The following is a 16330-nucleotide window of genomic DNA, read 5'->3' as shown; positions in this document are numbered from 1 at the left end:
TGATGTGAGCAAAAGCAGTTTTCTTTCAAAATGTGTATAGCAAAGCTATCTGGATACATGAAAATATTAATAAAATCGATTATTCAAAATTTATTTATTGAAACTGACAGCCACAAATAATCAATGGCGTCTTTTAATCAAAATATAGTATTATTTCTGTTTCGATTTATAATAAACAATACTCTGTGCCTCTGTGTCTCTGTGCCACTGTTTTTAATAATAATAATAAGTGGAACAGAGGACCTTTTTCAGTTCTAAATCGATGCTGTTAGAGCAAGTAACATCCCAATCTGTGAATTGCCCTTTTAGTGTCTTTACGGTTCTTTAAACCCGGTTTTTAAAGATCTTTATACAAAGCACGTAACATCTTGTTCGCTAATTTTTAACTTTTAAAAGTAGTTTGTTTTTTTTTTTTCTAAATGCCGTGATTTAGCTTTAAGGAGAGGTCTAGGAAAAGAGAACGCCAACCCCCTTTTAAAATTCCCGCCTTAGGATTGGGTTACAAACTGTGACTAGAAAGAGTACCTCAGGTCTTTTGTTCCTTATTGGCTAAAGCTGCATCAATCACTTTTCTGATTCTTAGCTTTGTAAAATAACGAGTTGCCTTTCCGGGAAATGGTTGTCCAAGTTTAATTTGAAGCTTTTTGAGTATATAAAGAAGTATAAAATAATAAAACAGTAATTAAAGTGGCTTGGAAAGCTGTAAATAGACAGCTGTGCAATTTACCTCGCAGCGAAGTGGAGCAGCTTCTCCGAATCCAGTGTAAGTTGATAATGAACTTCTAGCCAAGTTGCCTGTTTCTTGAAATTGTCCGAGATTTCTCTCTAATTTTAAAGAAGTAATTGTAACCTCTGGCAGACATAAGCCAGAATAAGTGAATTGTTGAAGTACGGAAGTCTAGGGAAATCTAGAAACAAGGTTTTTTTTTTTTTCTGAAGGTACAAATTTTTCTTTACATCCAAGTGGTGGGAGGGTGGGGGGAGGGAATATTGTATATAACTCAATATTTTAAATATTAAAAAAAGAAATGATGATTATCTTTGACTACATTAAGGTCCTATTTATGTTTCTTTTGGCTTCCTAATATTCATAGGCACATATTATCTATATGTATACATTTTTTAAATGAAAGGGATATTACCTTCTATGAAATATATCCCAAATAAATAGGAAATACATTTTTAATATGCTTTGTTAAAAATTTACAAAACAAAATTAATATCAGAATAAGACTTGGGTCTTGAAATTGTATACCCTTTTTTTATCCTTAAATCCGTGTGTTTTCTTGTTTGGGTTTTTCTCCCATGACTTTGGTTGTCTTTATGTAAATGCAAGGGCAAATCTGACATAGAACTGCAAAACAAACCAAAATGAAAGAACAGAAGCAGATTTATAGCTGGAAAGTTATAACAAACTTTCTAATATCAAAAACTATGCTATTTAAAAAAAACATTTCACATTCATTCATTCTAGAAATTTTTCCTGGACATCTCCTGCCTGCAGTGGGGGATACAAAATAACCATTAGGCACTAGCCTTTACTTCAAGAACTTCTGGTCCAATTGAGACACACACACACACACACACACACATTTAAATAATAGTACAATAGGGTATTTATGTACTAACCAGGGTCAGGGGAGGAAAAGATTAGCATGATCTGAAATGCTCAGAAAAAGCATTGATTGGTTTAGAAAATAAACTGACTTTGAAGGATGGGTAGGATTTGAAGAGATGGAGAGGAAGATGGAGAGCATTTCATATTAGAAGATAGGCAGGGAAGTGGGGAGAGCATAAGGTTGGAAGAGAGAAGAAAAAGTGTGAGCAAAAATGTGCTTTAGTGATGTGGGAAACTTGATTGGCTGGAGTGGAATCTTCTTCATGTTGTGAGTTAGTGGGCAAGAGGCTTGAATGCCAGGTTGAGTGAAGAGTTGGGACTTTATCCTATAAGACAATGAAAAGCTGTTGAAGATTTTTTTGTTTGTTTGAGGATTTGTTTTTTGGCCTTTTTTGGTCACTTTTTCCTTTTTTTAAAGGAATTACATAATGATAACAAGTTTCAAAATTTAACTGGTAGAAGTGTACAGAGTAAGTTGGAAAGGAAAGCCTAGAAACAAGGACAGACCTGTTACAAGTTATTGCAATTGTAGAAAATGGCAGGTTAACATTTGATTTTATAAACCTCTACTTTTTTAATGTTTAAAAGAGCAGATGCTTTATTAATAGACTCTTGGTTGAATAAAATAAATCCTGATGCATCACTTTTTTAAATTTTAAAAGGATCTTTTTTACTGTTTTACCATTGAAATGAAACAAGTTTCTTTTCATTTTTGAATAATAGCATGTTTGTCCAGGTGGAAAGACAGGTAAAAACACAGTTGTATGGTGAAAATCATTGTCCCTTTATATTTAATATAAAATTAATTCTTCCTTTCCCTTAGAATTACAATATAAGGGTTTTTGGTGCAGTATAATGATATTGCTGATATCTCAATAAAGAAGAAGCTCTCACACTTGGAGAAGATTGATTCCATGACCAGGTACTCTTGTTTGTAGATTAATACTCAGCTAGAGCCAGATAAAGGAAAAATGACGAAATAAGTGTCCTGTCTGAGTGACAGGCCATATTTGCGTATTGGGAGGGTTTTTGTCAGAAGAGTCCCTGAAATTCAGACATGGCATTCCAAGATATTCCCTGGGGAGGTAGAGGGCTGAGAAAGGCCTGGTAGACTCTTCATTTCCCTAATCCCATACCTCTAAGTACTTACCCAATCTTAGACATTCCTTCTTCATATGATCTTTTGCAGTTCAATTTGATTCAAAAGACTTTTATTAAGCCCCTGTTCTATGCTAGGTGCTGTGCTAGGGCTTGTGGGAGGCAGCAAAGTAGAGGAGAAAGAGCCTTGCCTCTGAGGAAAGAAGACTTGGAGTCACAGACTGCCCCTAATGCTGCCTGCTTGCCTAGCCTTGGGACTCCTATTTCCTCACCTGTGAAATGTGGCACTAGGATTAAATAGGCAGTTTCTTCCAACCCTAGAAATACCAGAGAGGGGCAGCTAGGTGGCACAGTGGATAGAGCAACGGCCCTGGAGTCAGGAGTACCTGAGTTCAAATCCGGCCTCAGACACTTAATACTTACTAGCTGTGTGACCCTGGGCAAGTCACTTAACCCCAATTGCCTCACTAAAAAACAAACAAACAAACAACAACAACAAAAAGAAATACCAGAGAAATCTCAGCTATACCTTAGCTAGCAGTTACAGGAGTTTGAGATGGCATTTATCCTTTCTCAGCCTCAGCTTCCTCATACGTATAATGGGGATAATAATGATTTCATTCTCTACTTCCCAAGACTGTTGTGGAGAGAGTATTTTGTAAAGCACCCTAAATTTGAGATAGAATTATTATTATCTTCACTACCACCCCTTAATTTTAGTACTAAGAACCTCAAACTTACACTATTGTAGTAGTTCCCTAATGGTTACCACCTCCAGTCTCTTTTCCCTGTATTATATTATTTGAATAATAACCATATCAATTTTCCTACAGTATCACTTAGTGATCCTTTCACTCTTTACCTTAAAAACCTTCAATAGCATCTTACTGATAATTAAAATTCAAAACTCTCTACAATCTAGTGTCAATTTATTAACCTTATATTCCACCTTTCTCCTAAACATACCTTTTGTTCAAGCCAAACTGGCATGTTCATATTTTCCTGCAGATGGCTTCTAAATTTTTGCTTCATTTGCTAATATTGTGTTTTGTTTTGTTTTTTATACTTGGAGTGCCCTTGTGGTACAATTGAAAGCCAGGGAACCTGGGTTCAAATTCTTACTTTGCTACCTATGTGATCTTAGATAATTTCTCTGGGCTTCAGTTTCTTCACCTGTAAAATTAGGAGGTTAGACTAGATGACCTGTAAAGTCCCTTCCACTTTAAATCACTTCTAGCACTTCTCACTGTTTTACCCCCATGTTAGCAGCCTTGCCATCCTGGAGATGCTGCCATTCTGAGACCCTGCTGATTGTTGAATCCTGAGCTCAGGCCACTATTTCATGAGATGACCAGGCCATACTTACTTCACACCCAGCTCCATTCACTCTCCAAACTTCTTTCATTACCTATGCATTCCACCACCATCTTCACCCAGCTTTTCAGCTCCCCTTTATGTGTTCTCTTCCCCCATTAAAATGTAACTTTCTTTCTTTCTTTCTTTTTTTTTTTGGTGAGGCAATTGGGGGTAAGTGATTTGCCCAGGGTCACACAGCTAGTAAGTAGAATGTAACTTTCAACATGTATTTGTATACCCAGTGCATAACACAATTCCTGGTACATCAGAAGCAGTTAATAAATATTCTGTCTTTGTTTTTCTAAAACTGTGATCTCTCCCTCCACTCCCATCTTCATATGAAATTCAGTTCATCCTTCAAAACCCAGTAAAATGCTATCTACTGCATGAAATATGCCCTTCTCACCCAGCAAGAAGTGATCTCTCCCTTCTCTGAACTCTTTCCTATAAGTCCTTATTTGTCTCAGTCTTATGGCACTTGTCACATACTGCTTTGTATTATAGTCAATTGAGACTAGATTATAGAGTATCTAGAAAACAAGGCTAGGTAGTTTGGACATTATCTGGAGGCAACAATGTACTATTGAAGGTTTTTGCCGTAAAAAGTTTCAGGATCCAAGGAGTGCTTTGTATAAGGAAAAAACCCCTAACGAATATAACTACTCAAAAAAAAAGTAGTTCTTTTGGGAAAGAATGGGTTGCTTCTCACTGGAGATTTTCAAGGAAAGTCTGAATGACCATTTATTGAATCAATATGCTCTAGCTCTTAAGATCATAGATTTAGGACTGGAAGGGACCATGAAGTTCATCTGGTACAACTCCTTTAGTTTATACATGAGGAAGCTGAGGTCCAAAGAGATTAAGTGATTTGCCCAAGGTTGCATAGATGGTAAGGAATTGAATCTGGGTCTTCTGACTACAAATTCAGTTTTCTGTCTAATCTATCATACTTGTCATTGAAATGAATTAGTCATCAGGTACATTTTGAATTACATGACCTCCAAGGTCCCTTCTAATTCTGGAATTCTGGAATTCAGTATACACATATCTCTCTTCTAGTAGTTTATTAAGCACTTTGATGATGGGGAGCATGTATTTTATTGATCTTTTCGTCTCCTTCACAGCTCCTTGAACTTAGTAGGTAATCAACAAGTATTTGTTGAATGAACAAAGAATTTTATTGACTATTCTATTCATTGTTACTAAGGTAAAAAAGAAGTTGGTAATGATCTGGCAGCCATAGAAAAAGTTTATGACTTTTATGACAGCCACAGAATTTGAAGTTTTCACTAACAATCTCTAAAAGGCAAAACCAGCTTGGAAAATATTTTAATAATTTGAAAAGGTATTTTTGGTTAAACCAATAATGTAAGGTTGGAAGTATTGTAACTAAATCAAGATGAGCAGGAAAGTAGGTAATTATAATCTGTGTGACTATTATGTATGGAATAAATAGTACCTATTTACTATATTACCTATCTTACTAAAATTTGTGCATCCTCTATTCAATATTAAAAAGTAAATGAATTTTTTTCTTTTTTTTTAAGTGAGGCAGTTGGGGTTAAGTGACTTGCCCAGGGTCACACAGCTAGTAAGTGTTAAGTGTCTAAGGCCGGATTTGAACTCCGGTACTCCTGAGTCCAGGGCCGGTGCTCTATCCACTGCGCCATCTAGCTGTCCCTGTAAATGAATATTTCTAAAAGTAACTTGGTGAGTTGCTATGATTTTTATGACTTTGAATGTTTTTTTAATGTTCAAAATTAGAAGACAGATAACAGAAAATGCAAGAGGATCAAGAAATTCAAATTTCCAGTCACCTAACTGAAACCAATGATGCTCTCCACACAAGACCTAGACAGATTCAAAATGAACTGCCTAATAATCCTATTACAACCTCCTAAACAGAAACTTCTGGAGTGTGAACAAAAAGCAAAGTTTCATTCCAGCATTCACCAAGTAAGATAACTCTTTCACGTACATTTTCTCTTTAATGAAGTACCTGCTTTCTCATTTCAAGCTGCATGAGTCTGAAAGACATAATTGGTTACTAAGAATCCAAGATAATAATAATAGCTATGATTTATTTAAGTGCTTTAAGGTTTGCAACGAACTTTACATATATAATTTGAACCTTAAAATAATCTTGTAAAGTTGATGCTATTATACCTATTTTACAAATGAAATAACAGATGCTCAGAAAGTTTAAGTGATTTGTCTAAAGTCTTGTGGCTATATAATATTACAGCTGAGATTTGAACCAAGATTTTCTGCCTCCAAATCAGTATTCTTTTCCTATACCACATTTGCCTCCATGCCCATTAAGGTCAACCTCGAACATTTAAAGATTCTATGATTACTTTTGCCCAGTTGGTACAAAAGCCCTTGGAACTAAAAGAAAAATGGGGTTATATCAGAAGACAAACCAGGGAGCACAGTTAAAGTGAAGTATTTCTATGTCTTGGTAAAGTTTCTCATAGTAAGAAGCATGAGTAGAATCTCCAAGTCTTGATGTGTAGTCTAAGAGTATTGTCACTGTTCTCATGTTTTTAGAAACCTGTATTAGGGACACTATAAAGATAAATCTAAATATCATAAGAAATATTTGAACCTTTTTATAACTCCCCCTAAATGCTTGTTCTAGTCTTCCTTTACTATACTCATTTATTAGCTGCCCTCTTTTTCAGTCTTCCATTATTCTAGAAAGCTACAGACAGGATCCAAATTTATTCCTCATTACAGGATAAAGCTTAGCAAAAATTCTACATAGATCTCTGTTCTTCAATAACTCTTCTGGCCTTAACAGTTACATGGAACATTGGATTGGTTTGATACACAGAAACAAGGTTGGATTCAAGACAAAAATTTGGACTAAGCTCTTTAGACTTGAAACTTGGGTGTTCCTAGATCATACACTAAGTTGATTTCAAGTCCTTACTTTAATATTACCTGTCTACCTAAGACAATTAATTTAACCTCTTTGGGCTTCAGTCGCCTCATCTGTATATTAGAGAATTAGGCTTTAGCCCCTTTGAGGTCTAAATCTATGATCCTTCTTTACCCTCTATAGCTAGGACTAAGGATAAGCAGATAATGTGCAACATATGCAGGAACATAAAAAGAAACACTTTTAAACATAACTTTTATTTATAAAATTCTGTTTTCCATGGCATATAGGTATTTGTTTTGTGGTGAGCTAAATTGTAGTGTTCCACACTAAAAGCACAATGCCTCTGGTGGGCAGTAAGTAACATACAGGAAACACTGATTTCAAACCTTGCGTAAAGTGCTCAATGCCTTGTTGAAGTTCTGATAGTATATATCCTACTATATTCTCTTCTACTTCTCCCACAGCACTGCCTCAGCCTCTGTTTCCCTCACACTTGACGCCTACCTTAACTTTCTTTCACTAACCAATCTAAACCTCTTTCTAACCTCTGTCAACCACTGGCTGCTGGCCTAGGAAGGTTGCTCTGATAGATTATAACCCTGAACTGACTGAGAGGTCATTTGAGCCTTAAAAGGAATTAATATGACTTTTGGGAAAGAACTTAGACTAGACTTAGTTAAAAGACAAGAAGCCTTCAAATAACTATTATCTCCATGAGGTCTAGCAAATAAAAAGCCTCTCCCCCTTCTTATATTTTAATGTTGCTGAATTGAATATTGTCTGCTGAATTGAATTAATGTCTCTGAATTGAATATTGTACTTTAACTATCCATCACTATGACTACCCACTCCCATATCTTAAAAAGATAGTTGATATATACTGATAAGAATCAATAAAAATCTCTATAGCTGTCATAAGATTGTGACATTGAAATCAGGCAAATAATGAAGAAAAACAAGAACTGAGAGGGTAGCTAAACCTCAGACTTGACCTTTTCTTATTAATTGCAATGTTTTCACATTTTTAGCCTGTTAGAAATATCTTAGTGGTCTGTTATAAAAAACATTCAGAGAAAAATTAGAAAAGAACTCACCCTTACAAAGCTTTTAGGAATTGGAGTGTTTGTAACATGACAAGAGAATTCTTACCTCAAATATAGTCTCAATGGTTTTTATTTTCCTTATTTTTACCCCTCTACACTGTGACTTCAAAAAGAGTTCTTAATTTGAAAGTAAATGTAATAGAGTAGTCTATATGATATGATATGAATAAAAAAGTCAAGTGAAACTCTCCTATATTGGAAAAAGTTCAATGACATGAGTGTCTCTTAACCCAGGGTTCATAGATACTTCTCCTTCCCACCATGGTGGCCATAGAAAGATTTCAGGAGTCTATGAATTTGGATGGAACAAAACTAAATCTTTATTTCAACTTAATAGGTTTCCTCGATCCAATGTATTTTATGCATCTAAAAATATTATTCTGATAAGTGGTCCATAGGTTCACCAAAGTGACAGAAGGGTCTGTGATAACAAAAAAGGTTAAGACCAAACTAAGCAAGCACAGCTAAACTGAACGAATAACTTGACTTTTGTGTCTCTAGAGTTTAGGTTCTTTAAATGGCTAAACATATACATATATATATGTATTTGCTCTCTAATAGTATAAACAAGCTATAAAAGAGCTGGTGCGCAGTGTGGCACTCACGAGAATTTGTTATGGAGACCATCATTGGAAACTAGCAGAAGCCCATGTTAATTTGGCTCGAGGATACTTACAGCTGAAAGGTAAGCTCATTACAGTTGGATGGTTAACTAATTTCTGTCCTTTCTACAAAATTATTGCCTTGAACATAACTAGATTATTAGGATTTGCGTTTTCTCAAATTTAAGTGTTCATTATTCTCTTGGCATACATTGAGATGACATTCCAAAGGAAATTTGAGAAAGAGTACATAGAATGAGGAAAATATGAAGATTGAGAAATAAAGAGGTAAAAAGCTCAGTTCTAGTTATTCTTTCCATTGTCTTTAAAATCGTTAGGAGAAAATAAGTTTATTGGGTATGATGTGAGTTTTTAATGTGACTACTACTCCTCTTATAATCATTACAGCTTCACTTAACACTTGATTATGTATTTTCATGTATTATATTCTAGCTTTCATATTCTTGCCTCCTATAACTAGATTATAAACGTCTTGAGGACAGGGACCATATCTTATAAAATATTTTTTCTATCCTCCACTGAACTAAGCATAAACCTAGACACATAGTTCTCATTAAATACTTTTTTGGTTGACTAATAAATATAGGACTTAATACAAAATTTACAACAGTTAAAGGTCTATACGAATCACTATAATAATGTTTCTTTAATTTTTCTTTTTTTTGGTTTCTGAAAAATATTCTTCTTGTATTCTAGACATGGGTATACAATTAACTTCATGTTTTGACAGCCCTCTGGAGATTAGAGGTATAATTCTGTGTAATTAAGAACATAAAGCTCAGAGAGCATTGAAGCCTGACTCTTTAATAGAAATCCTGGTTATTTCTCTTGGTTTTAATGTAGTTCTTTAATGTCATTTTCATAATTGTCACTCTAATATTGTAAAATGAGTCAGTAGAAAAAAACTGAAAATATATACATTCCAAGCACTTAGTGGTAGTATTTTTGCTGCTAGTCTGTGCCATCTTTACCTATTACCACATGACAAATATGTCTGTCAGATAATTCACATATTTTAATGCCTCACAAAATCTTTTGGTGGTAGGAGATCCCTTTTATAGATGGAGAAACATAGTCTGGAGGATGGGGAGGGAATAGGTGACAAAGATGAGTGATTAGCCAAAATTATCTGTGAAACCTGTACCAAGGGTGCTAAAATTTAGTCACATCTCATTTCTTGTCCAGAATGTTAGAGCCTTGAAGTGTACCATTTTTTCCTAATAACTTGTGATTCCTCATACCTCTAATCAGGGATAGAAATAAAAGAAATTCAATTCCAGCTTGTTTTTATTACCTTGCTTTTAAAAAGATATTCTTCTTTAGTAGAATTTCACTTGAATATTTAGAGAAACAGGTTTCCCTTTTATAGTCACAAAACTATTTTCAGATAAATGGTAATGAAATTGTTGCTTGAACCTACCCAGCTGTGTTTCATGCTGAGATACTCAACTTTGCTTCTCAGACTGTATTACCATGTGAAATTTAATAATATGGGGAAAAACATCATTCCACTCTCAAGTCATTCACAAATACATTTCAGTTCATTGATATGAAAGAAAAACTTAAACTTCTGTGTGTGTGTGTGTGTGTGTGTTTGTTTATGTGTATATATTCACAGGACTATCATTGCAAGCAAAACAACATGCAGAAAAAGCCAGAGAAATTCTCCTCACCAATTCATTTTTGCCTTCTTCTGAAGAAAGCATAGATGTTTTCAGGTGTTCAATTGACCTTTTTCATACTTTGGGGAGAGCTCTTACTGCACTTCAGAAGTATCCTTTTTCTCCATCTTTTTTGTAATTGGAAACACTGTTTATAGTATGTATATTTGATTTTCAAGACCAAATAGTTGAAATGATTCATACAATAGCACATAAATGACTAGGAGCCAGGCGAGACTGGGTACTAGGAATCAAGAGTAAATGACTAAATATAAAATTATCCTTAACACAACTCAGATTAAAAGAAGCTTCACAAAATTTAACAAAAGCTGAGAGACTTTCAAAGGAGCTGTTGGATCATGGAAAACTTTTAAAGGAAGAATGGATAGAAATTCAAGCCAGGATCAAATTGGCTTTTGCACAGTAAGTTTTGACTTTTGTTTATTTCATCTGTGATGGTGAAGGTCTGCCAGTAATATTTATCTTCATAAAGTAGATACCTTCTCTACAAGATTATTCTTGGATTCAGAGCCATTTTCAAGCAGTGGAAGAGGTATACTGTAAATCTAATCCCAGAGTTTCATTATTAATAGACTATCGTTAGATCTAAAGTACTCTCAAAGTTTATCCTCAAATAAAGTGCCCCTTTCTCCTCTTCCTTCTCTGTTTCATCCTCATATGATTAAATATTTAGGAATGGGTGGCATATAGTAGGCACTTAAGTACTTGTTGAATTGAAGGAACACATATCTCATAGTCAAAGGGACAGGGAATATGTTTTTGATGTCCCCACAAATAAAGAAAATGTATACATATGGCAGCACACCCACTTCATAATCTGATAATCAGGTTTGCATCTCCTGTTTTCTTTCCTCTAATGGTACTATTCTATAAACCAGGGATCAAACTGGCCCAAGGGCCAAATCTAGCCCTTCTGCCAATTTTGTACAATTCTCAAGCTAAGAATGGTTTTTACATTTTTTTTAAATAAAGGGGAGTTTTTTACATTTAAAAATGTTAAAAACCATTCTCAGTTCCTGGAAATACAAAAAGAGGCAGCAGGTTAGATTCATGGGCCATAGTTTGCTCTGACTCCTGCCTAACTTTGTACCTGAGTTTGGTGGTGTTTTATCATATTGATTCCTTGTCTCATGTTGATTCTGTCTTTATATGGAAACATATGACTACATAGGAGTCAGTCTATGTAATGTGTCCTATAGGCTAGAGCTAATCACAGATCACATGAAGCAATTGTACAAGTTAGATTTGGCACCTTACCCGACCTCATCCATATTCCCACTGTCATAGACATTGTAATGGCTGTTATATATATATATTCACTGGTAGTCATATTGTTGGGACTGATTTCACTCACACCCCAAGCTCTTGATCTGTTTATATCTCCTAGGCACTCCTTTTTCCTGTATGGAGACTACAGGCGACTCAACAATGTGTCATTCAGATGTGTTGAAACCAAATAGGCTTTCTTATTTTTGTTCCTCAAAACTATTATCATAGTGTGGGAGGAGACTAGATCTCAGAATGTATACACTGGCAGTCAGGGCCAATGCACAGGCAGGGTATGTCAGCCTCCATACTTTTTCTCTTACTCCTCCCCACACCGCCCCAGTCCAGGCCTTACTCTAGTCTAGACTATTGCACAAACCATCAGGACTTCTCAACACTCCATCATACATGCTCCTTGACTCACAGTCACCTCTGTTATGTTTTGTCATTTCATTTGTACTACTATGCCTTGCTTTGATTCTAAGAGTACAATTTTCTTCTTTGACACAAAGATTCACACAGACAGGGGCCAGTCTCTTCTGCCACACCTGCTTAATCACCAGTATCCAGAGAACATCTTGATGTGTCTAAATATTCTTAGGGAATTGACAGCCAAAAGCCTTCTTGCATGCATATATTCTCAGATGCACACCGTTCCTCTTTTACTAGCATCCCTAAGGTCATACTCTTGCCATAACTTTACCACTACTTTCATCTTCTTTTCCTTTGTATATTGTAAGATCTACTCCTGGTAGAACTTTTACATTTTGTGTTCTGTTTTCCAACATTATGTGATCATGGTGTTCCATAATTCATATCCATATATCACTAAAAGAATAATGATGTTGAAAATATGGGTCTTAGAAACAGGGAACAACTTTGGGGTCAATGAAGTTTCCCAGATCTGATCCAGTCCATTCATCTCCATACTACTACATTCTGGGTTCAACTCATTGTCCATTTGTAAATATATATATCCCAAAGATATTTGAATATAGAGAGACATTAAATGGGCTACCCATTTATTTATGCATTATAGTCTGTGCGATATCTTTTTCATACATTTGTTTTTTCTATGAGGTTTATTAAATTGATCTCCTTTCAGCTGCTTTTCCCAGAGAGCTCTTCTTTCTCCCCTATACAATATCTCATCACTGAGACACCTTCCCCCACTATCTCCTCTTACACTCTGGTCTAAGCTAACATCATAGTATGCACCTTGATCCCATTTTTTTGTCATTTCCACTGTCATAATTTCTTTCATCTATATCCCCTTATCGCTGTTCACAGAACCACAGCTCTAGTTAGGTCCTCATCACCTCCATTCTGGAGAACTACAATAGCCTTCTAGTTCAGCTCTCTGCCCCAAGTCTCCCCTCCCTCTAATCTATCCTGAAGTCATCTACCAAGTGGGTTTTTCTAAAGCATAGGTCTGACCACGTCACCTCTTTGCTCAATGGGCTCTAGTGGCTCCCTATATCTACTCCAGAATAAATATAAAGTCAGATATAAAATGTTTTAGCATTTAAAGCTCTTTGTAACCTGGTCCCTTCCTAGCTTTTAGTCTTATACTTTCCTTTCTTTCATATACACTCTATGTTTCAACAACATATACTCTTATGTTCTATCCTATTTACAATTCCTCAAACACAATATTTCATCTCCTGTCTCTATGCCTTTGCATTAGCTGTCCTCACTGCCTGGATTGCTCTAACCTCTTCTGCCTCTTATTTTCTCTACTTCCTTCAGTACTCAGCTCAAATTCCACTTTCTCCAAAAGGCCTTTCCCAGTTTTCCCAGATGTTAAACCTCCTCTTTTCAGAGTCCCTTCCATCTATTCTGTATGTATGTGTGTATCATATCTTCCTCCTTTATTAAGTACATAATACATACTTAATAAATGTTTGTTTCTTCCTTCCCCTTCTCCCCCATTAGAATGTGAGTTCTTTGAGTACAGAGATTGTGTTTTTGCCTGGCATGTGGTAAATGCTTAGTAAATGCTCATTGACTTGACTTGCCTTGGACCTCACTGAAAAGGTCTTCAAAGTATTCTAAAACTCAATACAGTCAGGCCATCTCTAGGAAAAAACCTATTCCATTTGTGTATTGTGCGAAATATTGTCCATTATGTTGATGAATAGCTTTGATGAACATATTGCTTCTTTTATGCCTCATTTGATATCAGGGGTCAGAAGATCATTGAAAAGTTATCCCTGCAAATGCGTCTGCCAAGGAATCTTGTGTGTTCTTAACATATGCGTGGGACATGCCTTTTTGGAGGAAAACCTTTAAGACTGCATTTTGTTCCTCTGAGTCAAGTGCTTATTCTGTAATTAGTATAGAATAAACATAATGAGATTCTATATTACTTAACCCTCTTAGCCAGTTGTATAGCTAAGGATGTGTGCGCTTGTCTCAGAAAATCCACCTGTTTTTTCTTCTATTTTTTCAAGTATATCTTTGATCTTTTTACAGATCATTCTCATAAATATTTTACTAAAATGAGAAAGTAGGCATATATTTCAGTAGTAAGCATGTGATATTTTGGTTCCCTTTTTTATTAATAATATGATATTTTCCATTCTTTTAGAAATTTATCCTCTTTGAGATCTTGAAAATATATCCCTGAGTATCATTAAAATTGTGTCACTACCAGTATATATCAAAAGTGAAGTTAATCCAAAGAGCATAAGGAATGTAAGTAGACCATAGCATATTGCCAATAATGACTTAAATGGAATAAATCACATAAAATACTTCATTAAGAACATGTATAATGCAAAAAGGAAGAAACCTGGTCTTATAGTGATAAATAAATAGATGGACAACCCAAGAGTTACAGTAGTATTTGTGAAGTTTGAAAATACCCTGGAGAGGGCTTTCTGAACATTAGGCATATTTTCATAGAAGATTCATAGATGGATACAAACAAGAATCATATAATGTGAGAAATCGTAAATAATTGTTACCTTCATCCATGGAGGGAGTGGCTATGATCAGATCACATACCGATCAAAGTATATTTTCAGCATATTTACTAGAGGCACATGGTATCATTTTCTCCTACTCAGATGATGTTTCATTGTGGTATCAAGGTAACTCTGAGTTCTCAAAGGCTATGCCAGAAGAACATAAGCTTTGGCAGGTTCTGTCAAGCTCTTGAGCATGAGACCCAAGATGGACTGAATGTTTGTTGTTTGAGGACCAGCCTGCTTAAGTTAGGAGAAGCTTATAACCTGGTTGGTCACAAGATAATGAATTATTTTGTCTGTAGAAGTTCTTGAAAATTATGTATTAAGTTGTGGTCTGTGTCAGGTGAGAATGTCTTCCCATTTCTAAAATCACAAATCTTTGAAATCTTGAATTATGTGGTATAGAACCCACTACAGTTTAATGCTCTTTTTATTTCTCTCCTCTGTCCATCACCTGCCTTTTTTCCTCCATTACCTCTATGACCTTTACCTTTTCCCTACTTCTTTGAACTCTTTAACTCCCCAGAAGGTCTCCCTTATCTTTTCCATTTCTTCTGAGATTAGGAGTCAAAAAAGCATTAACATATGCAATTCCATAGAAAGTACCTATCTCACTTTAGGCTCCTTTAAGACTAAAAATGGCATTTTTTAAAAAAAACAACATTTCTCCAGGGATATGCTATTTTATATGGTGCTATCTTTTAATAAATATTTTTTATTTATGGTTCCAAACATATCTTCCATAATAACTCCATATTCTATATACCTTTACTTTCCAAACTTGGAAAAAAAGTTGAAAAAGAAAGTAAAAAGGAAAGAAGAGAGGTGAGAGAAGAAGAGAGAGAAATAAAGATGAATGAGTAATGAGACTCAACTCCTAATTAATAACTAGCTAGGTGCTAGGTGCTTTCATGCTCTCTGAATCCTAGTTATATTTCTGGCTTGCTTATAAAGTACCCTTGGTAAGCCAGTTCAACTATACCCCATACTCTTCCTTTAAATCCCTTGTCCCTTTATCATATCATTGATCTTGCCCTGCCAGGCTTCAACCTTCCATCACTTCCACCATTTGCTACCTTTATTCTTACATAAATTCTGCTGAACAAAGATGGAGACAATCATGAAACAATGCTGACTGGATCCAGGAAAAATTTGTTAGATAACTTCCTCTGGGCTCTCACTGTTGCAAGGCAATCCTTTTATACTTTCCTAGTTAACTCACTATCTTACCACAGCAACTCTTTCAAACCTTTTCATCTCTCATCAAATTTCCCAGAGCTTCCATTTCCCCCAGTATTTCAATTGAGATTCCCTACCTCATATTTTATTGAAAAAATTGGGGTCATTGACCGAGTACTTCCTCTCCTCCACATCTCAAATCATCCAGATGCCTTCTGCCACTATCTCCTCCACCCACATAATGAGGTGACCTTTCTCCTTTCCAAAGCAAAATCCTCTGCTTGCCCAATTGTTCTCATTCTATTCCATAATCTGTAGCAGAGTGCCCCTTCCATTATACCCACTCTTTTTTGTGTGTGTGTGTGGTTTTTTGTTTGTTTGTTTGCGGGGCAATGGGGTTAAGTGACTTGCCCAGGGTCAGCTGGTAAGTGTCAGGTGTCTGAGGCCAGATTTGAACTCAGGTACTCCTAAATCCAGGGCCGGTGCTTTATCTACTGCACCACCTAGCCACTCCTCATTATACCCACTTTTATTTATTTCCAATTT

At 35.5% G+C, this 16330-nt stretch overlaps 1 protein-coding gene across 1 annotated transcript in view; it reads left to right on the top strand.

The window, feature by feature from the left end:
• The first annotated feature begins 396 nt into the window (after window positions 1-396).
• The window catches only part of TTC23 (tetratricopeptide repeat domain 23), an 86871-nt gene continuing 70937 nt past the window's right edge, over window positions 397-16330 (top strand). The window contains 7 exon segments of the mRNA XM_043980645.1: window positions 397-763; window positions 2442-2540; window positions 5837-5954; window positions 5956-6028; window positions 8624-8747; window positions 10304-10457; window positions 10644-10769. Of these exon segments, the coding sequence (XP_043836580.1) occupies window positions 5854-5954; window positions 5956-6028; window positions 8624-8747; window positions 10304-10457; window positions 10644-10769 (578 nt within the window). The 5' untranslated portion in view covers window positions 397-763; window positions 2442-2540; window positions 5837-5853.

The sequence above is a fragment of the Dromiciops gliroides genome, chromosome 2 (genome assembly GCF_019393635.1).
Source record: "Dromiciops gliroides isolate mDroGli1 chromosome 2, mDroGli1.pri, whole genome shotgun sequence".
Taxonomy (NCBI): Eukaryota; Metazoa; Chordata; class Mammalia; order Microbiotheria; family Microbiotheriidae; genus Dromiciops; species Dromiciops gliroides.
This window is presented reverse-complemented; position numbering and strand designations above follow the sequence as displayed.